Here is a 24,643-nt window from a genome sequence, read left to right on the forward strand (position 1 = left end):
GCCACTGTAATCCCCCTTAGGAACCATCTAGAGCATCTTAGCGACGACCCACAACAGCCTAGCAATATGGTGCAGATTTCTGCATGGACGAAAACAACTCACATTTTCTAATATAAATATCTAGTTATTCAAATTATAATGTTGTTTTAGCTGGAATTTCTGTAGTTTATGATATCATGGTCCTGTTTCATTCTGTCCTATTTTGGTTCTTTAGATTCACCCATTTATTGATGTTCTCAGCTTTTAACTCTGTATAAAGTATGATGCCGTTTATTGCAGTGGAATGGAGCTGTCTGAAGGACTTCTCTTTATTAGCCGGAGAGCTGATCCTCGAAAATCTGCAGTCCCTGAAATACACAATAACAGGTCTTACCACGGTGAGCTAAAATTACTTTGTAGTCTTTACTGTGATCCAGAGATAGATGCTTCGAGTGTTTTCACAGAATATCACATCATCGTCTCTTGTGCACTTGTTGCCACAAACACAAAGATTATTGTCTGGTCTATATGTCTGCTGTCAGTTATGTGTTATTTTATGTCCATAGAACTCCACTGGTAGTACAGCTTGTTATAAGTAAATTATGTCTTCGATATTTTTTTCATGGTTGTTACAGGGTAGACAATACTACGTTCAAGTGTCTGCCTACAATATGAAAGGCTGGGGTCCGGCACAACTCTCTCAACCTCCCTCTGCTGTTCCCTCCAGTAAGTTCTGTAGAGCAGCCACAGTTGTTAAGTACCGCAATAAAGGATAATTTATAAAAAAGCATACTACAGCTTCAAACACCACTGACTGGAAAGTTCTCAAACCTTTGAGCTTTGCGTCAGCATAGTTTTGTGCTTCTAATTCAACTATTATGTCAGATAAAAGGAAAGAAAAATTTATTGATTTTAGCCAACATCCTTGGATATAGGACTGCGCTATTATTTAACAATCTGGCCTTGAGTATATGCTTTCAAATAAGCACTGCAAAGAAAAACAAACTGACAAGTGTTGCGTCAGTAACAAATCCAGCATTATAAAACTGCATGTACGTAATACAGACACAGAGAATCGTCTAAGTGAAATGAAGATTTCATAAAATAAATTTGAAAGAGAATTTACCGTCAGGCTGTCCTTCCTTTTTGGAACAGCTACAGTTTTTTTTAATACTCATTATAATACATTGCATTCAACTGACCCTCTCTTGATAACGTGTTGCTGTTCAGTAAGTGCCCCAACACTGTTTCACCATACTTTTGGATTGTTTTGGGGTATTTTAAGACTATAAGACATTTGAGCGTTTGCTCTTTTTTTTGTGCAAGTCTGACTGAATCAAATTAAATGTTTTTTTTTTTACATCTAGAACATGTCACAAATCTAAAGCTCAGTCTTGTGTGATATTGCTCTCTGTTAGACTGGAAGGACTGCGATGGGAGAGAAAGCAAGAGGAGAGGACACATTGAGGCTATGGAGAGGCTGTTACAGCAGGTTCGAGCCACACACCAGCACTACTGCTGTGGAGGTACACACATACACACACATACAGATCACTCGTATTGATTCACATAGATACACAAAGTGTAAGAACACTATCTCTCATTCACACAAATATTCACAAATGCTCCTTTTTTAGCTTCCTGGCAATTTCATTTATATAATTTTTTATAAAAAGGAGATTGAGAAATGAGCAGTTATGTGATGTAGCAAGGCTCTGGAGCACATGGGATGTCTCTTGTGAGAAACTTTAGTGGATTTACATCAACGTATATGATGTCTGTGTAAGATACATGTAAGAGATCAAAATTTTATGTTCAAAAATGTGTTTTTTTTAAATAGTTTTTTTTTATAAGAGATGCCTTCAATAGACAAGATGTTTAATTTGATTTTAATATATTTGTTTAAAATAAATGATGTTCTTTCAAACTTTCTATTCATTAAATAATCCTAATTACAAAATGTCATGGTTTCTACAAAATATTAAGCATCACTTTTATTAAGCAGAACTGTTTTGTTCACACATACACACACACACACACACAGAGAGAGAGACACACAAAAGTTTCTTTAGTACCAGTTCAGCATATCAGAATGATTTCTGAAGGATCATGTGACATTGAAGACTGGAGTAATGACTACTGAAAATTCAGCTTTGCCATTACAGGGATGAATTACAAATTAAAATATATTAAAACAGAAAACTGTTATTTAAATTGCAATAATATTTCACAAAATGAAAATAAGAGATTTCAAAAACATAAAAAACTGTACATACTTTTGAGCATTAGTGTTTTAAACATTTCAGGTTTATGAGCTTGGGTTGATTAAACAATTATACTCCCAATGGTCAACATCCCCATTTGTCTTAGAGCAACATATTTATGGTCCCTGATATCAAACTGGTTCTGCCTTCAGAGCATCATAAATCGCCACAGTAGCGTAGGTGTATTCAATTAGGTTTGAAAGTTTTGGTAATATCTCTGCTCTCCCATGTGAGCCTGAAAACCTATTACACTGTAAATGGTTCAAAACATTGGGAATCTCATACCTGCTTCATTGTGATCAGTGGTGCGGGGAAATATTTTAAACCAGATTAATTAGTGATTAAGTGATTCTATACAGTCCAGTCACGAACCAGTATTCATTAATAGTCAATACAGAGGTCAAGTCTGTAGTAGACTTCATCTCCAAAATGTCAAAATTCAAATGTTGATTAGAGTTCTGTGATGCTTCTTTTTTGAAGCGTTGTGTGATGTTTCTTGTTTGGTCTTATTGCTTGTTTTTTTTCTTCTTCATTTTTTCATTTATACTTGTATATTTAAATATATTTTATATATCTGGTGAATTTCACAATGGAATGAATATTTTATATTCATTAAATTTTTTTTATACGTGTATACATTCTTTATAATTTTCTAATAAATTTGAATATTTCGTTTAAAAATTTTAATTTATAAAAATGTGTTGCTGCATTCATTTCATTTCAATTTAGACAGTTTGTTACATGGTTTTATTCCAGTTAAAATATTCCATTAAAAAATACAAATTATATAAGAGCAATGCTTTCATTAGCGTGATTTTAGACAATTTGCACTGACTGCTTTGTGAAACTCACCAGATGACATCATCCTCATAATCTCTGTTTTTTGCTCAGCTGGTGCTCTATTATTTGCTTTCTTTATTGTGTTCGGCCTTTGCCTCGTCTGCCTCTCATAATGCTCTCACTCTTTCTCATCGTCTCTCTCTCTGCCTATTTCTCCCTAACATCCACCCATCTGCCCACTCACCAGAAATCTCTCCCTACCATCATCCTTTCGTCTTTTTAAGTCCACACTTCTTCCAGTAGATTAACTCCGTATTAAAGTGACTAAATGAAGCATGGTCAAAGTGTTTTGACTCAAGTATGGCCATCCAGAGCAGCATGAATACGCTCTCTCAGCATTCCTGCTGCCTGCCCTCCAACACTCTGCACGCAAGAGGCGAGGCCGGGGAGGAGGACATGTAAATAAATAATGTTTTAATACATTTATCCATTTTAGATTTTAACATCTATGTGTCAAACATGTCATCCGTATAGTGCAGCACTGTAAATCATAGGACTCGAGCACAAACACCTTTAAAACGAGGCTTGCTGGATGTATCGTGAAGCGTAGACAGTCTGCTTTGGCTTCAGGCCCACCCTCTAAGCCAGAGGCCGGCCGCTGAGGTATAGACGAACGCTGTTCCTGGTGCTGACAGTGCTGCACTGCTCACAAACAGTAACTTCATTAGGCAGCTATGTAGCCGGCCACAAGCAGGAGGGGGGTGAGCAAAAAAACGGCATCACTCATCTGTTTAGAAGTCAACACTAATGATGTCAGAGAGATGGCTGCCAGCGTCGCAAATGAATTTATTTAATTGATTCTACAAGAAAAACACTGAATGATGTGAAAAGCAGAAAAGCAGTAGAAACTATGCAAAAATAACACATCTGTCTTTGTCCATTTTAATTGAGAGAGAATGTGGGTATGTACATTGCAAAACGCATTTTCTTCATCAGTCTGTCTTGTTTTTCAGTAAAAATGTTGAAATATCTTTAAAAACCACATAAATTAAAAACAAAACAAAAATTGTTTGATTACAAGAACATATAAATATCCTTAAGTACAAAATATCCACATGAATTTATTTAAAATTTTTGATGATGTAATATATTCAAGATGGTAAAAACTGATTAAAAAAAATAATATATATATATATATATATATATATATATATATATATATATATATATATATATATATATATATATATTTTTTTTTTTTTTTTTTTTTTTTTTTATGAACCTCAAAACATATATATATATTGTTTAATTTTTCTTATCACACTGTCAAAGACAAGTTTTCACATTCTGGGACAAAGTGAAGTGAAAACAATTACAGAATGAGCAAGCAAGGATACATTTCTTAATATATTCATCTAGTTCTAAGAACATTTAGAGATATTTCCTAGAAAACAAAAAAAATTACATTTATTTGCAATATGTGTGCATTATGTGTCCCCCATAGTTATTTTTGGAGCAATGGTGTTCGAAAATTAATCTGCAAAATTAATCAGCATCAGTACAATGACACCACTATAAAAACCACTCTGAAAAAAATGCAGCTTGTTTAAGCAGAGGTTATCTTAATTTATGATGTGTATATGTGGAGCTGAGAGGTTGCTCTCAAGCCAAGGTGTGTGTGTGTGTGTCATGCACACAGCTCTCAGTGTTCCTGCATGAGACACAGCAACACCCACACGCACAGCGCAATGGCTCACATGCACACCTCTGCGCTCCGCCACTGCTATGTAAGCGCTTTCTGTCAACGAGGGCCTGGAAAGTCTGGCCACGATCGTTATGGATGATCTCGCTCGCTCTCGTATGTTGAAAAGGGTCCGTTGACCCCCGCTAAATTAGTTAGAAAATGAAGAATGCTACCAGTGCTCGCCATCTCTCCGGCTCTCGCTAACCTCATTTCATGGTTGCACTCACTGTGCGGTAGACAGGTGGATTGCCAAGTCATTAATCAAAGGCGATCCATTTTTTTCTTTTTGCTTTCATAAATGAAAAGGCATTTCTTTATTTATTTATTGTGACAGTTTGGCGGCACAGGAGGCCAATGCACTCATGTCTTATAATCTGCTTGTCAAAGCCAGTTAACCTTTTGAGGGAGAAATAAATACAAATTCTGCTCTCAACTTATCAACACGTGCAGTGGCTCTGTTTGCGGAGACTGGAAACTACCACTGATCTTAACATTTAAAACAAAATGATAAAACGGATTTCATGTGTTCCCAAAGTGGATAATTATGTTCTTACTCCTACTTATTGTGATGCAAAAATTGCGGTTGACATCCAAACCTTAAAGACTGGTTGTGATATTCCAGCATACGCAATCAAAGTTGACTTTTTTTCAATAGGGACGTAATTGCCATGAGATTCCAGTAAGATTCCGTGTTGCAGTTATGAGGTTACGTTATGTCAATATCTCACCAAGCAGGAAACAATCAGTGTAAGCATTTAATCACGTACTGTTAACAGTCGCCACGGTAGGGTCAAAGGGGCCAAGGGTTAATCTTCTTAAGGGACTTTTAAGACACATTATTCCTTGAGGAGTTTGATAGTGATTTTCAAACGGAAAATCTGCCTTCCTACCTCCCTTTCTAGCCCCTCCGGTGGAGACATTGAGACTAGAGTTAGCGTGATTGCTCTCACAGTGACTCACTCACTCGATCTGATGGCCACTTTCACGTTGTAAACAGCTTCTCAGCCAAATGGATTGTTCCGTCTGCCCTGCTGTTTACACGGGGGGCAATTACGTGACGCTTAATTTCACGAAAACAGGGACGTCTGCAGATTGGCATCGCTGAAATGTGGGCTGATATGGCTGCACTTGAAGCTGGAGATACGCAGCTGAAATGTTCCAGATAACCAGTTTGTCGGTGGCCTGACTCCCCTGGACCCTCACTTACACCCGAGACTCTTTCACCCTGTCTGTCTTCAAAGTGCTCTACGTTTTTCCTTCATTCAGTATGTTGTTTGGTCTGTTTTGCTCTTTACAATGATTTTTTTGTCTTGATGACAACAGTGTTTTCAAGTGACTCGGAAATGTTAATCTCCAGAGGATGACCAAAACTACATGGCTTATACTCAATAAATCACTGGGTTTTCTAAACAACTAGTCAATCTTAAGGAAGTCAGAATGAATCAGTTTTTCAGTAGAGTATCTTGCAGATAAATAAGATGATTTTTCACACAGTTTTTCCATTGCAGGTCTCTCACGCTATTTTCACTCTCCCATAGGAATCTACCAAGTCTATATATTTTGTTGTTTTTACCTGTTTGTTTATTTTGACACGTCTTTTCCCCTAGACACATCAAAGTTGCCGAATCCAAGTCGTAAACAGTCAGTGTCCCGGAGCCTGAAACACCTCTTTCACTCCTCTACTAAATTTGTCAAGACTCTCAAAAGGTGGTATGAGCATATGACAGAAAATAGGTGGCACTTTCCCACAAAAAGATTACATATTTGTGTCACATTAGTTTTATTTCAGAATTAAAGCAAAAATAGTTATTGCTAGATTGTTGTGCTATTAGATATGTTCATGACAGTACATTTAAGCACGTCTTTATTCGCAGCCTTTTCCACCTCAGGTGGTCTTGACCTTTTCCGCTGAATCCAGCAATCAAAATCAAACGTCATAATTTTTAAAGAATCTTTTGAAAAATTGATTAACTATATTTATAATGCATATATTTATAATTATAATTTATAATTTATTGTGATATTAAAATATATATATATATTTTTCACATTTTAATGACAAAATCTATTTTGCCAATTTAATTTTAATGTTTATGCAATATTTATTGCTAGAAAATGACAAAATGGCTGTCTAGGGTTTTTTAGGGATTTAACAACATTTAGACATGCAAAAACGTCAATTGTTTTTACAGTGAATAGAAAATAAAACTTATAATTGTATAAGGTGTTTGGGTGTTTCTGCTAATGAATATATTTAAAATATAAATGTAATATTTTATTTGCTTCCTGTAAAGTTAACAATCAACATTATCTTAACTTTAAGAAATTCATATCACTAAATATTTGCTGAAGTAAAAGCCCCCCTCTTTACGAGTTTCAGGCCCTATATTGTATTCTATTCTTGGAAAGTGCCAAGCATTATAGGATTAACATTCTAGCTGAATATGCTGAATTCGTCTTGTTCTGAATATGTTCTCTTGGCTGTTTTTTTCTTTCTTTCAGGGGAGTTTATATAGCATCAGTATTTTACCATAAAGACAGTCTGCTAGTGACTAATGAGGATCAGATCCCCATAGTGGAGGTGGAAGACTCATACAGCAGCTCCCTCATGCAGGACTTTCTGTGGTTTACCAAGGTATGTAAAAACATACAGTCAACCGCGACATTAAGCAGCGGAGAGGTCAGGAGAGAAACTGCGCTAAAGTAACGTGCGTTTTGTTAACACTGAACTGAAACATACATTTTCGGTGTTTTCATTACACATCTCTTTGACAAGTATCAATATTTTTGTTGGTTTCTTCCAAATGCAGCCCGTGGTCAGCTTAGCGTCCTAAATATATTCTGTCAAAGTGAACAGTCACCACACTTTTGACGTTAGGCCGCGCATTTGTAATTAGCCCATCATTACAAGGCTAAAGTGGTGTGATGCAAAAAGCAGAGAGAGTCTTAGCAGAATATAGCTCTTTGTTTGATGGCCAAATACTTCTAGATATTATGGTGAGATTGGAGGTAATGTTATACTCATGGAACGAACCTTGCAGCATTTCAAGTGCTCAAGTCCACATCCAAATGTTTATTTTACAACTAGTCTCCTAATATACAATTAAAAATGAAAGTTCGTCATGGCAAATTTTGATGTTGGCTTGATAAAATAGTTTGAAAGTTAAACGGGCAGGCACACAGATGGTTTCTTCTTTACGAATGATGTACTTTTCCGTCTAAAGTACTTTATAGCAGAGATATCGCCTCACTGAAGATAAAGCACTCTGGCATTCATGACTTTGAATGATGTCGAGGAATTAGGTAAATAGCTTCCTCTAACTTTAAAAGTGTACGTGTGTGTTTATTTTGCAGCTGTCCTGTATGTGGGAAGACGTCCGGTGGCTGAGACAGAGCCTGGCAGTCTCCACCTCTTCCTCTTCCACTCTGCAGTCCAGACAGAAGATGCTGGCGGCCGCGGGCCAACTGCAGGTTTGCCAGCCCGTGATGAGCCTTGCTAACAATTTATCACTATAATGGGATTTGATCTCAGTACAAATTGAAATTGGGTTGGATAATCTCTTATGTGGGACTCTTTAGCAGAGTGTGCGTCTGTGTTTGAGCATATTTTAAATTGCATAACAATTATTTTGGCCTCATGTTCTACTTAACAGTTTTTTAGTACAATAATGTGTATATTTTTCTCCCTGGAAGTTAAACTAAAATATTTTAAATATTTCTTTTTCAATGCAATGCATTTACATTATAACCATTATTTAATGAATTTATATATTTTATTATTAAATTGTAAATTTTTCAAAATTGAGAGAATTACACATTGGTCCAGTCCTGCATTCCAGAAATACTTGGTGCTATGTCCTTTTTGTCAGGTATTTTGTATTTCTGTTGTGCTAAATCAAAAGCATAATGATATGATAAAGAGGACAGTCTTTATTATATTGTGTATTATTATTATCGGTTCCGTGGTGGTTTCAATGTCACAACCCAAAAAAAACTATTGTTTTGTAGTGGACACCGTGCACAGCATCATAGGGTTATATTCTTCTCTATTTCTTTCTCTCTTTCTCCAAACAGAATCTTTTGGGCACTCACAATTTGGGCCGAGTCCATTATGAGCCTATTAAAGACCGTCATGGGAATGTCCTGCTTTTGACAGTGAGGGAGATGGATAGCCTTTATTCCTTTTTCAATGGGAAGTGGATGCAGGTTTCCAAACTGCAGAGTCAGAGGAAGTCTCTTTCCACTCCTGAGGAACCATATGCCCTGGACATCCTCCTCATAACCATTCAGGTAAATACAGCTCTGTCTTGACTCAAATGTCAACTCTTGCACTGTTTAGTCTACAGATATTAATGATACCTCAAATAATCAGTCAAATATATATATATATATACTGTATATGAACCTAAATACAAAAATATTTATTTACATTTGTGGTTAATAGATGGAATAGAATATAATTTACAAGCAATGGAATAAGTTGTAGGGTGGTATTAAATAATACACCATTCAAAGAAAATTTTTGTAATATAAACTCTCTTATTTTGATTGTAGGACATTCTGGCCTATCAGAGACGAAGTCAGCATCGGCTGTCCTCTGGACTTTATCTGGGTTACCTGAAGCTTAGCAGCTCTGTGGATCAGATCAAAGTTCTGGTTCCTCAGCGAATGCCCAACATGCTCTGCCACACCAAGATACGAGACAACTGGAATGTTTCAAGGTCAGCTTAGAGTGTTCTTCAACATGTTATTGACTTTTACAGTTTTACACATATTTCTTATTGTAACGTGGGAGCCGATGAGACGTGCAGATCCATATGCAAGCTTTTATTACACAGAGACGTGGTCATAACAGACATGGGTCAAACACTAGCAAACAGGTTTATAGAGCAAGACACAAGAATAATCTTAGAGCGAGCGTGGGTCTTCGATGAGTGAACAATATACAGAGGGCTAAGCAAGAGGGGTAATCCAGTATCCAGAGCAAAAGGGTCAAAACACAAGTAACAGGGCAAAGCAAGAAAAAGACTACACTATGAAAACTAGAAACTGAAACAAGGCTATGAGAACTAGAAAAAGAGACAAGACTAAACGAACTAACACGAAAAGGCTTTGTATTGCTAGAAGAGTGACAAACACATAACAATACTTGGTAGTGTGTGAGAGAAAGTCCAATGCTTATAAAGTGTGTCTGATGATTGTGCTGTGTGTGTAATGGGTCTCAGGTGCATGGTGTGATTCTTATCAGGTAAAATTGTGATTGGTGCAATGGAGCATGGGAAATGTAGTCCAGGGTGTACTGTGTAGTGTGAGAGTCTGTGTGGTGGAGGACGACCTCTAATAATAAGGACACTTATTATTAGTGTTTTCTCTTTATATCAGAGGTGTCAACTCATTTTAGGACATGGGCCATTTTGAACTAAATGTTACTGTCACACACCTTTGGACCTTTCTGTTTTTAGTACTCGTGTGTTCTGTGATCCATTTTTCCCTCATGTGTGATTGTGTCTTTTAGTTCAGGTGTGTCTGGTTAATTATCCTTGTTTGCTCCACTATATTAGTTGTGTTCTGTTCGCTGTTTGTCGTCTGGTCTGCTACATCCTTAAGTGTGTCTCCTGATTTGTTCTGTCATGGATTTATCCTTGTATCCTCATCCTTATTGTCTTCGTGTGCTTATCTCACCGTAGTGTGAGAGTTAAGTAGTTAGTAAGTTTTTTTATTATTTTTTTTATTTTTATTTTTTTACTTTAGTGTAGAGCACATGCGCAATGCTGATTTTGTTGTTATTGTCGTGAGTTACTTATGGAAGCCTGTTTCAAAAATAAAAAAGCAACTGCCACTTTATCATACTTTTTTTTTTTTTTTTCCTCTGAGATCATGCCATGTTGGAATTTGTTTGTGTGCAATTTTGAGAAATATAATATACAGACTCCCGAAAAGATAACTCATAATTGTGAGAAAAAAAGTCTGAATTGTGAGAGAAAAGTAAATTACCTTTTTGTATTTTTTTTATTTTGTGGCAGAAACAAACAAAAAACTGCATTGCTAGATATAAACTCAGAGTTCTGAGTTTACATCTCACAATTCTTAACATTTTAGATTTTCAAGAAAAAAAGTCTGTTAGCTAAAAAGACTAATTACTTTTTTTTTTTTTTTTTTTTTTAAATCCCATAATGGCAATAAGCTTCAATAGCTTGGCTAAAAAAAACTGTGGGAAATGACCTGGGATGTTTAAATGAAAAATGCTAATTTCTGCAAATAAAAAGTAAGATTCTACATAATATGCAACACAACAAATGGGGTAATTGTTTGGTCCTGCTTTAGGGGAAATATAATATTCTGCATATACTAATATAGTAAATGAGTGTGGATGTGTTTTAGCTCATTTTTTCCTCAAATCAAGTCTTTTTTTCATCTAAAAAATATGAAAGAAAACAACCCTAGGTTTAAAATCACTGGATAAATATTGCAAACAATTAAAGCATGTATTCAAAGGCTGTAATTGAATCATATAATTATTTTCTCCTTTTTTGTTAATTTATTGCTTTTACCAAAAGACCAGCAAATGTACATCTTGACTCATCATAAAAACTTCTCATGCAATTTAATTAATGTCATTGATATGGATGTTCAGTTTTAAACATTTTATAGCACCGAAACAAGTTAATATATCTTATTATTGAAGCCAATACGAGCTCTCCAGAGTGAGTGTACCCTGAGAAGATTGAAATATGCCTGAACTCTGCGTCGGGCTCCCCCTCACCACAGGCTTACATAGTTTCTTGACACCACCATTTTTTACAGTCAAAACAAAACTGCTATTTGTTTTTGTTCAGTAAAGGAGCTATTTATTTATTTTCATCTCGGGTCATGGTGTGGACCTTGGTAGGTAGCTAGAGACAGTGAGAGTATTATCCTGCAGCTCTGTGTGGCAGTAAAACTAAATTTACTATGGGGCCGGACTGTGGAAGTCAGTGGGAGGTTCACACTGGACGATGCCCACTCACGGCTTGAGGAAAACCTCTGGAGCAAAGAAATTCACCTTTTTTTTCCACCAACCTACCCCCTAGAATCTAGCCTTGAGGGTGTCCTTGAGACTAAGACCAAATTACTCAATTTTGCCCCATCATCATCTTACCCACATACTATGAGCTGATGCTTTTCATCCTTCAGTTTTTATGAAATTTATAGAAAGTTAAATTAATTTAAAATCAGTTTACCTAAAATTAAAAAAAAATTCTATACTTTAGATTTATGGATATTTCGTCACAGATAATAGTGTAGGAATTATTTTTTAATTCTCTTTGCAATACATTTTTTTTAGGGCTGTTCCGATCGTGATCGGAGCAGCCCTAATTGTTTTAATTCTCTCTGCAACAAATACCCAAGCATTGTCGCTTTCCTAGGCATCTGTTTTAGCATTATTGGACAATTAAGCACTTTTCTTGGTGTAAAATGTTCAGATTAAAAGGAAGAGTTTTTAGTGGTTGGCCACAAGCATCTCACTAATCTTTACCCTAAAAATCAGACATGCCATCCCACTAGCCTTTGGAAACCACTCTGTCGAGGACACTACTGGAAACCTTGATATAGAGCTGTGTGTATGTTGACTAAACAGTGTCTCTTCCCACCCAGGAATGAGTGGGAATGGCTGCAGTCACTGTCTGGCCCTGTGGAGGTGGAAAGAGAAGATCAGGATACAGACTGCCTCCTCTTCTCTGAGCTCCAGACAGCCATTAAGAGTCTGCTGCACCAGATCAATCTACCTCTCCACCAGGTACTGCAGTCTACAGGACAAGTCACAAGTGGTATCTTGGTGTAAAGCACCACAATCATCCCAAAAAAATTCTATATATAAAAGTTTGTCAATATATTTTACTTAATACTTTGAGATCTGGATGGATGGATGGTTAGAGGGGACAGATGTGATTGATGCTAAGTTATGGCATAACATTGTTACCCTTCGACCCTCATGAGTTAAAGTCTGTGTGTGTGTGTGTGTGTGTGTGTGTGTGTGTGTGTGTGTGTTTGTGTGTGTGTGTGTGTGTGTGTGTGTGTGTGTGTGTGTGTGTGTGTGTGTGTGCGTGTGTCTGGGTGTGTGTGTGTGTCTGTGTGTCCCACACAGGCCAAGCACTTCCGTCTTTACACACACGAGGTGCTGGAGCTGGGTCACAATGTGTCCTTTCTTCTGCTGCTGCCTGCCTCAGACGACGTCTGCTCTGCCCCGGGACAGACCAACCCCTACACACCACACTCGGGGTTCCTCAACCTCCCTCTTCAAATGTTTGAGCTCGGTACACTGGCTTCTGTTTCAACCCCTACAATATTAGCTCAGTTGGCCTTATAAAAATCCACAGATTCCTCCCCCCTCTGCCTCCAGTCGCACTCCCTCAGGACCTCTAGTAAATCAAGCAGACACACACACACACACACACACATACAGACACCAGCGGGGTGGCGGTGTGCACCACGGCCAGCCAAACAGCCACCCACCCCCCTTGCTGAGCCCAGACTGTGTAAAATAAGGAAAGGTTAAACAAGTAATCAATATTATAATTCAATAAAGTGTGTTTTAAAGAATGGCAGATCACTTTCATTCAAATAGCAAGGTTTGTTTTCAGACGCGAAGGCAAACCGTGTGCTTGTATGCTTAGCAGTGGTGCCAGTTAGAACACTTAGTAGCTTATTCAGCTGCTGTTGTGGGGAGAGTTTCAAACAACTTTTTAAATATTATACTGTGAGGTAGTTTCAACCCAAACACCATACACTTGTAAACCACCCACAGATTTCCATTACAAAAACATCTTTTAAAAAGATTTGTCAGTGTTTTTGGGGACATTAATGATAACCTTCGTAGGGTCTCAATTTCATGTGGCACACCACCCATTGAAGTCAGTTTGAGAAATGCAATATTATCTCACTACCCTTATATTATATTGTCCATTACTAACTGTGGTGTTATATATTTTTGTCTCCCATGTGCAGTTCACTTCTGCTCATATAAGGAGAAATTTATCAGTCTGTACTGCCGGCTGTCCTCAGTGCTGGATCTGGATGCTCTAATTACCCAGCAGGCTTTTAGAGAGGCCATCACTGACTCTGAGGTGTCCACAGCCAAACAGAGACAACAGCACATATTGGACTACATTCAGGTATGGTCTTTGAAGGATAATATGATTTGTGATTTTTTTTTCCCTTTCCCGCTTTAGAAATTATATTTTTACATAATATAATTCAGTATCATATTGAATATTGATGGTGCAACACATTTTTATAACCTTTTTATTTTTATTTATTTACAAAAAAAATAAAGTGCTGTAAAAAAGGCCTGGACTAAATATTATTAAAAAATGTAAATAATTAGTCACCTTGTGCTAATACTTTTAATATAGCAATATCTTTTGGATGACATTGAAATATATATACTTGTTCTTTTGGTTTATTTTTCTCTCTTGTCCTAAAGTGTATGACAAATAATTTTTTTTTTTAAATAATCTAACTCAGCTCTATATTGTATATTAATGGAGAAACACCATTTTTAACAAGCTTCTTTTAACGTTTCTTTTTACAAAAGTTATTAAATACTTTTACAAGGGCCTGGACTCATAAATATAATACAAAATAGAAACAATTTAGCACCTTATGCTTTTTCTACAGCAATATGTTTTCGGATGACGTGTAAGAATATATATTTTCAAGTTTTCGTGTGCATTTTCTTTTTCAATACTTCTCAAATAGCTGTTTTATAAGATCTGTATTATTTTGTGTTTTGTACAGCTTGTTGTACGTCTTGGAACTATATTAGTTAATATGCAAATGAATCTTGCAAATGAATCTTCATTGTAATAATTTATAATTTGCAAATGAATAATTTGCAAAATGAATCTTCATTGTAATTGGAGCAGTCAGTGTGAGCCTACTTTGCACATCCATCACAACAAATCCATTCCTTCCCAATTTAAATAATTTGTTGCACTGCAAGCATTTTGCATCTTTATAGCCAAGCTTAACAGTGTTTTTGGTCTTCAACAGGGAATTTTCTCTAAATAATTAGTTATCACAAATTCAGCAGTCTCTGAAAAACTATTGATAAATCACCTTAAATAAATGAGAAGTAAACTTCTGTACAAAAGTTTGGTGTCGGTAAGATTTATTAATGTATTTGAAATAAGTCTCTTATGCTCACCAAAGCTGTTAATTTATCCAATTCGAAAACAATTGAGCTACAATTATTTTTTTTTTGTCTGTGTAAACAACATTTTTTCAGGATTTTACTGACCCCAAACATTTGAATGGAATTGCATGTGGTAATTTCAGTAATTCAGACTCTGTCTTATGCCAATGCATGCAGTGACTTTGTAAGAATGTATGCATAACATGATGTATAGCAATAAACAGGTGTGTAGAATAGTGCTATAGTTGTGTTTTTTTTTTTTTTTTCTTTGCTATTTAGTATTTTTAATTGTTTGTACACTATCTGAAATTATGCTTTACTGCTTCTTTCCCTTTTATAAGCCCCATTCGTGTTGTTTTCAATTACAACTTTTAGCAATACGTCATTCATGTTTTACTCCTGAGGATCACATGTTTATTCCCAGCCGCTTGGGAGTGTTGGAAACATCAAACTACAAAAACAATTTAAACTAATAATCCAATTAAGATAGTTTATTGATGTCATAAAGCATAACTACTAGACGTATAAACTGTAAAACAAGTTGTTTTTCTTGTGTCGAAATTTCAATAACAGCTCAGCAGACTTGAAAGAGAGGCATGTGTTAAGTGTGCCGGTCTGAAATAATCCCTCTCCGCCACCCTGGTCTGGACGATTAATTGAGATTGACCACAAAACCACAAGAGTGTTTGTGTGATGTCAGGTCCAAGAGGCGCTGGAAAAAAGCAGCACACTAACCACAGATTACACAGCGCCTAAGAGTGACGAGGGGAAAAAATAATACCGATCAATGAGTGTTACTGCATGAATGTGTGCGTGGGGCTGAGCAATGTGGCATCAATTAACTTGAAAACCTTAATGTTCTAGGAGGCGGCGAATGAGAAAAGAGACACGTCTGTCAGAGTGGCATGGTGGTGGAAAGTGCTTTGCGCTCTGCTCTCGTGCGAGAGGGCAGGTTTGTATCGCTGTGAGGTCCTGTCAAAGAGCTAACGGCAGACCGCAAAATGCACATTTCAGATGCATGTGGCGAGATGTATAGTTGAGATGGAGCTTCCATGACACTCAAATTTACTTAGTAGTAACATTATGGCTTTAAGTTGGCAGATTTACAAGTTTGCTGCTATAATGCGAGTGAAATTAGAGTTATTAGTTCAGGGCCCAGATTTTACAATGGACATAGTTTAACACTAAAATAGTTAACATGACAGGCTGAGAGGGAAAATTGACTGTTAGTTTCGAAATATCTCTTGAATTTTTATGTTCAGTAACTGGTTTTCCTATAGCTTGAGTATAAATGTAGATTATAGCCGTGTTGCATCTGTCTAATATTTAAATATTGTTTTGCCAATATTTTGCATCGTAATACTGTTGAGTTTGATTTCACAGCCTTTAATGCATATAAAAATGGGAAGCATTTTCTCATCGCTGTTAACGGTCAGGCCTAATCATTTCCTAAATATGCATGATTACATGGTCGGATGCATTTTATTATTTCCATTTAACATTATTTCTCCATGCAGTCCTGGCCCATTTGAAATGGACCTTGGCTGACAAGCAGCCTCTCAATATTGGATCTATCTAATATTTGAATATTTTTCGCCAAATGTTTTGCATCAAAATCCCGCTGACTTTGATTGCACAGCCTTTGACGCACATAAAGAGGAAAACATTTTCTAATTCCTTTAATAATAGTAAGAAATATTAATTTTGCTGTCCTAAATAGCAGTTCAGTTACATTTTCTTTATTTCCATTTTAAAATTATTCTTTCCCACTGTCCACGGCTCTATCAGAACAGACCTGTGATTAATTTTTGGGTTGAGAGTTGCTACTGTATATTAGAGCACTGTGTATGATATACAAGCCACGCTGCCTATTTATTCTTATTTTCCCCTAATTTGTTGCAATATTTCCCATCCTGCAGGATCAGCCAAACATTTATTAGTTCAAGTAGTCTATTTCGCAACTTAAAGAAACTCATATTATTGCCCTTGTCATACTGGAGTCCCCTGTTCGTCATTAGAAGCCCGGCATATTTTCCAAAGGAGTCATCCTGTGGTGTCAAGGCTCATTCCCATAAGATGGATCTCACATGGCATTTGCTAGAAAGAGCTCAGATTGCCGAGTTTTTTTTTTTTTCGTCTACCCTGCTTCATTTTTGTACAGCCTTTTTCCTTCCAATTTGAAATAAGCTCCTTGTAAATACAATTGCTATAGTACATCCAAAAGATGGAAAATATGAAAGTGGTAGTTGTGAAGATTCACTTCATGGAGGTTAACAGCTTTGATTGAAAACACATTTTACTTCTCATTTAGCTTCTGCACACTAAACAGGAGCAATATGTACAATTCATCTCTGACCTGCTGTGATTGGTGAACAGGGGAAGATGACAAAAAAAAAAATTGTGATATTAGTCATGGTCATGCACCTTCAGACTTCACAGCAAGTTTTCTGTGGCCTCCTTTGAAGCTTTTGTGCGATGCGCGTTAATGGTTTGAAAAGCTTTGTGATGTTTGTGTGGGGGAAATACCGCATTTCTCACACTGAAAGCTGCAATTTGCATTTATGTTGAATCAGCATTTAAATCGCACGCTTTGGTTTTCAAGCTAACTTTATTTTCAGCATTTCCAATGAAATAAGAGTGCACTCAGCCTCACTGTTTTTTCCCTTTGTGTGTTTGAAGCAATCGGACGAGATGTGGCGAGACGTCCGCTGGATCACCAATGCCCTGCAGCATGCCCGCTATAAACAGCCTCTCGGTTGGGTGCCTATCACCTGGTTAGTAGATGTCAGCGTGGAGCCTCCTGTCCAGAAGAATGACTCCATGTCCTCTAACACAGACTACGTGCCCACTCCCTCGCCCTCGCCCTCTCCAGAAATGAGGAGACGAAAGCCTACAGATGGTAAATGCTGTTTTTCAATAGCTGCATTTCTTCCAGGCATAAAAATATGTGTGGTGCTTGACTGCGTGTCTGTGTTGCATTCAAATTTGTATTATATTTGCAGTAGTGAGAACGTGGTATTTGTTGACAGCACAAAAGAACGTTTCTGTAAGAAATGCATAAGTGCATCAGCTTCATTATAATGCAACACTTATTGATTTGATAAAACATTCAGTATTAAAGCTTTAAGATGCCATGTGTTTTGTAGAGCATTACAGGGTGTTCAAAGGGAATAGAGTTTATAAAATTGTGGCAAATAAATATATAACAAAAGACACTAGTTTTCAAGAAAAAGATGAAATGACAGATTACGCTCACCTCAGTAATGTTCTGGCACCCTGTGATGCTTGGAAATTTGGGTTTCAAACTATACTGTATCACTAAGCATTGGCAAATTATGATAATTCACAGATCATCATTACTGTTCTAATAAGACCCAATTGCGCCATGTCTTGATTTGATAGATTTGCATTTGTCTAAGGCATTGCACAAATCTTGTCACAAAGTCACAAACTGCTTATTTTATCTTTTAAAACACAGAGTGGCAATAAATGTAAGGCCAAATATTGATGATTTAATGATTCCAAATCTTACCAGTGTCTCAGTGCATTTAAAAAAAAAACATGCAGTGCTGATAAAGTATGCTTTTACATTTATTTTGAATGTATTAAGAAAATGAAAAACATTAATTAAAAACAGATGATAAGACAATTTTCCCAGGGATTATACTTATTGCATTATGTGTGAGGATGTGTATTCAGCCAACCTGCGGCATTAAAATTTTAATACTGAAAATTAAAACTGTTTTCATTGATCTTTCAGAAAGAACCTATGCATGATTCTTCACTATACACCATAGATACTTAATAGTATCTTTTAAATGCGTTTAACAAAACAATATTGCATTATATAATGGTTGACAGTACAGTATGTGATATCACAGCAGTTTTATTTTCTACATTATAAATAAACACCACTGTGCAAAAGTTCAGGTGAGTTAAATAATTTATCATCTACAATATCTATCTGTCTGTCTGTCTGTCTCTCATTATATCATTGTGTTATATATTTTGTATCATAGTTTCTACAAAAATATTAATAACAAAACTATTTTCAGCACTGATAATAAGAAATGTTCCTTTAGCATGCGACACTGAAGACTTGAGTAATAACTTCTGAAAATTCAGCAAAAAAGTTATTTTAATAAAAATAAAATGTCACAATAATACTGTGTTTTTGATCAAATAAAGGCATCTTTGATGATCACAAACTTTTGAACAGGGGTGTATATTGGCTATTTCACAATGGACTCTGAACATGGTTCATCCAGTCAGATTTTAAAGGCAAAGGATTGTTAATGTTAGTTCTATGAACACTTTGCTTATTTCTAATGGATTTATTATTTCAATCCCCATCTGATGCAGAATCCCAGCCGGGTTCAGATGAAGAGGGCTGTTCGGAGGTCTTTCTCCCCACAGACAGTGACTACGACTCCAGTGATGCTTTGAGTCCTCGTGACCTGGACTTAGTTTACTCCTCAGCCCAGGATCTCTCCCATCAGGCTGTGCATGTCCTCAGCGGCAGTGCTCCTGATGTTCTCCAGATGCATGATCTCAAAAACAGCACTTGCTCCAAGTCCATCCTGGAAACCGAATCATGCACCAAGGACATGGAGGACCTATCGCTGTCTTCTTATTCTATGAAAACCACAGACAAGCCATCCCGCAGCAAGTTCCTGGCCGATCCACCCACGAAACGTAAGCTGCTGTCCAAAAGCCATCCCCAGAGGAGTTATTTTGGCGGGCCGCACCGCTGGCTGCGTGTACAGAGCGAGAGTCACACTCCTTCACTATCCGAAGGCATCTACACCAGACAGAGCGATATCGACCTGCCACTGGAGTCGCCACTCTCCCTACCACACTCTCCCACTACCTCCTACAGTTTGGATGAATACAGGGCGCCCTTCAGGGAGTCTAAGCCCAATGTTCGCAGGATCTTTGTGGAGTCATGCAGCAAGACGTCACCCTGCAGAGATGCCCCACATTGGGAGGAGGCGGAGGCGGGATCGAGAGGAGCTGCAGCCAGAGAGGCCGGATCGGGATATGGCACTACAGCTCAGGACATGGATTCGGATGAGCAAACGAATGAACAAGTGTCGGAAATCCTCAGCAGCACTCTCTAGGATGATATAAGCATTCCATCATGTAGACATGGGGATATATCAGTACTAAAATTGCCTCTAAGCTCCAAAACACCCCTTTTCTCTCCAACTGCACACTTTACAACAGCTCACAGTTGTAATGAGTGAACACTTAGCCTAATCAATTCTTGCATCCTCTCTGCAGAGGATGAAGTTGCTGGTCAACTCTGCGGGACTCATAAATCATGGCTCTGACTGTTACAATGTTGATTATCATTGCAACATGAAACAAAGCACTGCTTTTCCTCAGAACTTGAAATTGCCTCAGCCAATAGAGCCCAACAGTGAGCGCCCACTTTTTCAGCTGCCTTTGTTCGGAATGTATTTTTCCCATTTATTATCACCATAGGGGTTTTAAAGCTTGCTCAGACTAAAAGATTTTGAAGTCATGAACAAAACCCAAATTAGCTCTAAATATTACAGCTTTTTGATTAGAAGCTACAATAGTATTTAAACCAATTTCTGACATTCTAAACATAAACATTCTAATCCATTGATTAGAAGTAAAACTAAATGAATACATTTTTTATGTAAGGTATTAAGTGTGTGTGTATAATATATATATATATATATATATATATATATATATGTGTGTGTGTGTGTGTGTGTGTGTGTGTGTGTGTGTGTGTGTGTGTGTGTGTGTGTGTGTGTGTGTGTAAATTTTAAAAACTTAAGTTTATATATATACTGTATATATATATATATATATATATATATATTGATTATATATATATATATATATATATATATATATATATATATATATATATATATATATATTGATGATATATGATTTTATAAAAAAAAAAGAAAGAAGAAAAAATTACTGACCCCAAATTACTGACCAGTAGTGTATATTGTTATTACAAAATATTTATATTTTAAAAACATAGCTTTTTTTTTTTTTTATTCATCAAAGTATCCTAAAAAAGTATCACATGTTCTCAAAAAATATTAAGCAGCAGAACTGTTTCCAACTTTGATAATGAATCATCATATTAGAATAATTTCTAAAGGATTAATATGATAATGATCCTAAAAATTCAGCTTTGCATCACAGAAATAAATAATAATTTAAAGTATAATAATTTAAAAACAATTATTTTAAATTGTAATAATATATCACAATATTAAAAAAAATTTCTGTATGTTTGATCAAATAAATGCAGGCTTGATGAGCAGAAGAAACTTCTTTCAAAAACATTAAAAATAGTAATGTTTCCAATCTTTTGGTCTGTACTGTATATATATATATATATATATATATATATATATATATATATATAATTAAATTAATTGATTTAATAACTGCTGGTTGGTCTATTTTGAAAGGTTTAAAGGTTATTGATGAAAATCAAGGTCTCTGTGGAGAAAATGAATGGGATTTCTACTTCTGGAAACATACTGTTGTGCTCTGTTGTGTTGTTTTTAGGTGGAGAATGGACTTAAACTGAATTTTAACTGACCGTCAAATCACCTATGTATTTACTTGCAATGAAAGATTGATGTATCTGCTAATTTCACTGCCCATTAAGCATTGTTTGCTCTTACTATTGATGTATGAAGTGGCATCACCCACTTCACATTACATCTGTTTCTAATCGATTGCGTTTCAGTGTTCAGAAACCCTGGATGAATGTAAGATGATCCCATCACTACAAACTCTGTTAGCTAACACGAGCCCTTTTCAATTGAAAAAGCTGGTAAGTAGTTCTAAGGAAAGAGTGCGTGACATTTGTTCCACAGAATGTGTTTCATTGAAAAATACCTTGAGTTGTGTGATGTTTACCATATGATGGTGGTTTGTGGCGTGTGATTGTTCACATTTGAAGATTTGTTGTAATTTGTCTGTTTCTGTTCCTATTTATGCTGGGTAACCCACTGTTATGAAAGGAAAAGAAAACCACTTATGTTATACAGTCTGAAGGAATGATAAAAACTGCACTTTTAATACATAAAGTATATTTGCTTTCCACAACTTTTACTATAATAAGAGTTTGGTAGCTGGATTATTTTTAATCGGACCACTTTTGACCTTTTGCAGAGGAAGGAACCTTCTTTGCTTTTACCACAAATTTGTGTCACATATATAAACACACATTCATAAATATTTCAATGATTTGGAAGTGGATCATTCTTTAAACATAATGACCAATATCACAGCCCTCATTTTGTCAATAAAGCCATAGATATTTTAAATGAAATGCAAGTTATGGTCTAAGGACATAACCAAAAAGGTAGATTGTTTAGTAATGCATCAGTAATTCTGTAAAACTACACCACATTCATTTTGCAATGATCATTACCTTACAGATTCATTGTGAATATAGTATATATTTATTCTCATAATCCATTTGTACGCCCTATAGTTAAGTGAGATATATTTTTCCCCCGAATGAAGAGGGCAGCTTTTGCAAGCAACATTGTGAATGAGTCTGCTGCAATGTTTTAACAATTTATTACTGTTTGTAGTGTTTTTTACAAATGAAAGAAAAATGGTATTTGCACAAAATGTTAATTGAATTCCAAAAAAAAAAATTGTCACAACTGGAGTTTCTCCTGTGAAGGATTGTGTAAAAAAAAATGTACATCGATGTCAGCTGGTGCTCCAGATCCTGTGGGTAAAATGCAACACAAGCCCACACACGAGGCATTATTTATCATATTCCACCTTCCAGTTAAATCATTGAACTCTTTCCAGTGTATTATTGTTAAATGATTTAGTATGTTTGTCTTGATACCTTTATACTGTGCACAATGCAAGCCAAAACAATTAAAAAGCATCATATCTGTATATTTTTGCATTATGGATTTATTGATCCAAATAATATATTTCAGTATTGTATTTCTGATGGTTGGTCCCATGTCATAGAAGTTTCTGATGTAACTTGTTTGCTTTTTGTGATGCATCTCGAAAATGATGTTGTGACAGATGTATTTAAGTCATAAAAAATAAACATTCCAGAGTAAATATTTTATGATATGTTATTTGTGTTTCTTTCATTTGAGGCCAATCTGAGTTTTTTTTTCTGTTTTTCTTTCATGATTTGTCATTTTTTTCAACATACGGCTCACTGTAGATTGATTTAATAATTGGGAACTGTTAAATACAACTGTTGAATACGTGTTGAATACAGATTTTAAAATAGAAAGACATTTATGTGAATCTTAATTTTCAATGTTAATCAAAATGTATAATTATGAAATGTTAATCTTAAAGATTTTAAAATGCAGAAAACTACAAGTTATGCACTTTTTTTGTTATAATTTATAATAATTGTATTAATTATATTTGTATAATATATTGTTATTTTGTTTTGTTATCTGTTTAATATTTTTGTATAATTTGATATTTAACTTAATTTGCAATGTTAAGAATTTAAACAAACTGACCAGTCAAAATGTACAATTATGGAATGTTTTAAAAAGAAAATGAAGTGTTATATATGATAAAAGTGAGCTGTGTGCTGTTCTGTTTAAATCATTCTCAGTTGATTTCAGCTTACTCTGAAACACATTCTGAAATAAAATCAGTGTTCGTGGCTTTTTTGGTTGCATTCAGACATCCCATGATATTCCCGTGCTCCTCTTTAACGTTTAAATTTACCTTAGAGCAATTTTCTGGATTGCTCCTGTGTCTGTGAGTGTCCGGCGCCAGTAGAATGCGAGTTCTTATTTAAAAGAAAGGAAGTGGGCTGAAATTATGTTTTTGAGATAAGCTTGCCAACCGACTGTAGTGACGAAGGAATCTGTGGCCCTTGATAATGGCCTATCCTCCGGCTAGAATTACAGAACGCAGGACCGGCTCAGTCTACCGGTGAACAGAGACATTTCTGAGAGCTAAATAAAGAGCTATGCTGTTTTCCAGAGTCTTCCATAAGAACATAAACTGATTAATGCATTTGTGATGAACAGACGTCATACTGTCTTAGCACTAAATGTCACTCATAATAAGTGTCTTAACCTGTGAACTGCGGCTCAGTTGATGTAGCTATATTGTTATACTTTTGAGGATTCCTTCGTTCTGTTTTGTCATTTTTACGAATGACTGTTTAACTGTGTTACAATGGTAACCATGGAAGTGTGTGCTTGGACACACTGCAAGGTGGATTAGATAGCCTACCATATTCAAACAGGCTCCTGTCAGTTTTAGCTGTGAATTGATAACACTGCGTCATTCCGGACCTAATCATCAGATCGTCTCCTTGATAACAATATTGCCAGTTTAAGTTCGTTTCCAATGTACATATACGCTCTCATTTCTTTCCTTTAACCTTTAACCTTTCCTTTCAAATCATCTGGGGGTATATTTGTCCTTTGATTTTCGCGGAATATCTGGGCAAAGACCAGTCGCGCCTCCATGACCATCAACATCTGATCTGACTCTGAAGTTCACTTAATCTTAAAGACGGATCAGAAGGCCTCCCAGCTCGAGGTCGAAATATTCCTGATTCTTTCATGAACCTGATAGATAAAAATGTCATTTGTTTTTGTTTAGTTCCCTGTGAAGACCTTTGATGATCTAATAAGAGAGCAATTTGAACGCTCGATTTGAAAGTTACGG

At 36.0% G+C, this 24,643-nt stretch overlaps 1 protein-coding gene across 1 annotated transcript in view; it reads left to right on the forward strand.

Moving 5' to 3' along the window:
* LOC132121608 (ankyrin repeat and fibronectin type-III domain-containing protein 1-like) overlaps positions 1-20,677 on the forward strand; it is a 73,480-nt gene extending 52,803 nt beyond the window's left edge. The window contains exons 13-25 of the mRNA XM_059531188.1: positions 280-377; positions 615-705; positions 1,398-1,505; positions 6,375-6,474; positions 7,270-7,402; positions 8,122-8,238; positions 8,842-9,057; positions 9,322-9,488; positions 12,403-12,544; positions 12,893-13,061; positions 13,753-13,919; positions 17,621-17,840; positions 19,304-20,677. Of these exons, the coding sequence (XP_059387171.1) occupies positions 280-377; positions 615-705; positions 1,398-1,505; positions 6,375-6,474; positions 7,270-7,402; positions 8,122-8,238; positions 8,842-9,057; positions 9,322-9,488; positions 12,403-12,544; positions 12,893-13,061; positions 13,753-13,919; positions 17,621-17,840; positions 19,304-20,061 (2,486 nt within the window). The 3' untranslated portion in view covers positions 20,062-20,677. The remainder of the gene's footprint in view (positions 1-279; positions 378-614; positions 706-1,397; positions 1,506-6,374; positions 6,475-7,269; positions 7,403-8,121; positions 8,239-8,841; positions 9,058-9,321; positions 9,489-12,402; positions 12,545-12,892; positions 13,062-13,752; positions 13,920-17,620; positions 17,841-19,303) is intronic.
* The last annotated feature ends 3,966 nt before the right edge of the window (positions 20,678-24,643 follow it).

The sequence above is a fragment of the Carassius carassius genome, chromosome 39 (genome assembly GCF_963082965.1).
Source record: "Carassius carassius chromosome 39, fCarCar2.1, whole genome shotgun sequence".
In the NCBI taxonomy this organism is placed as follows: Eukaryota; Metazoa; Chordata; class Actinopteri; order Cypriniformes; family Cyprinidae; genus Carassius; species Carassius carassius.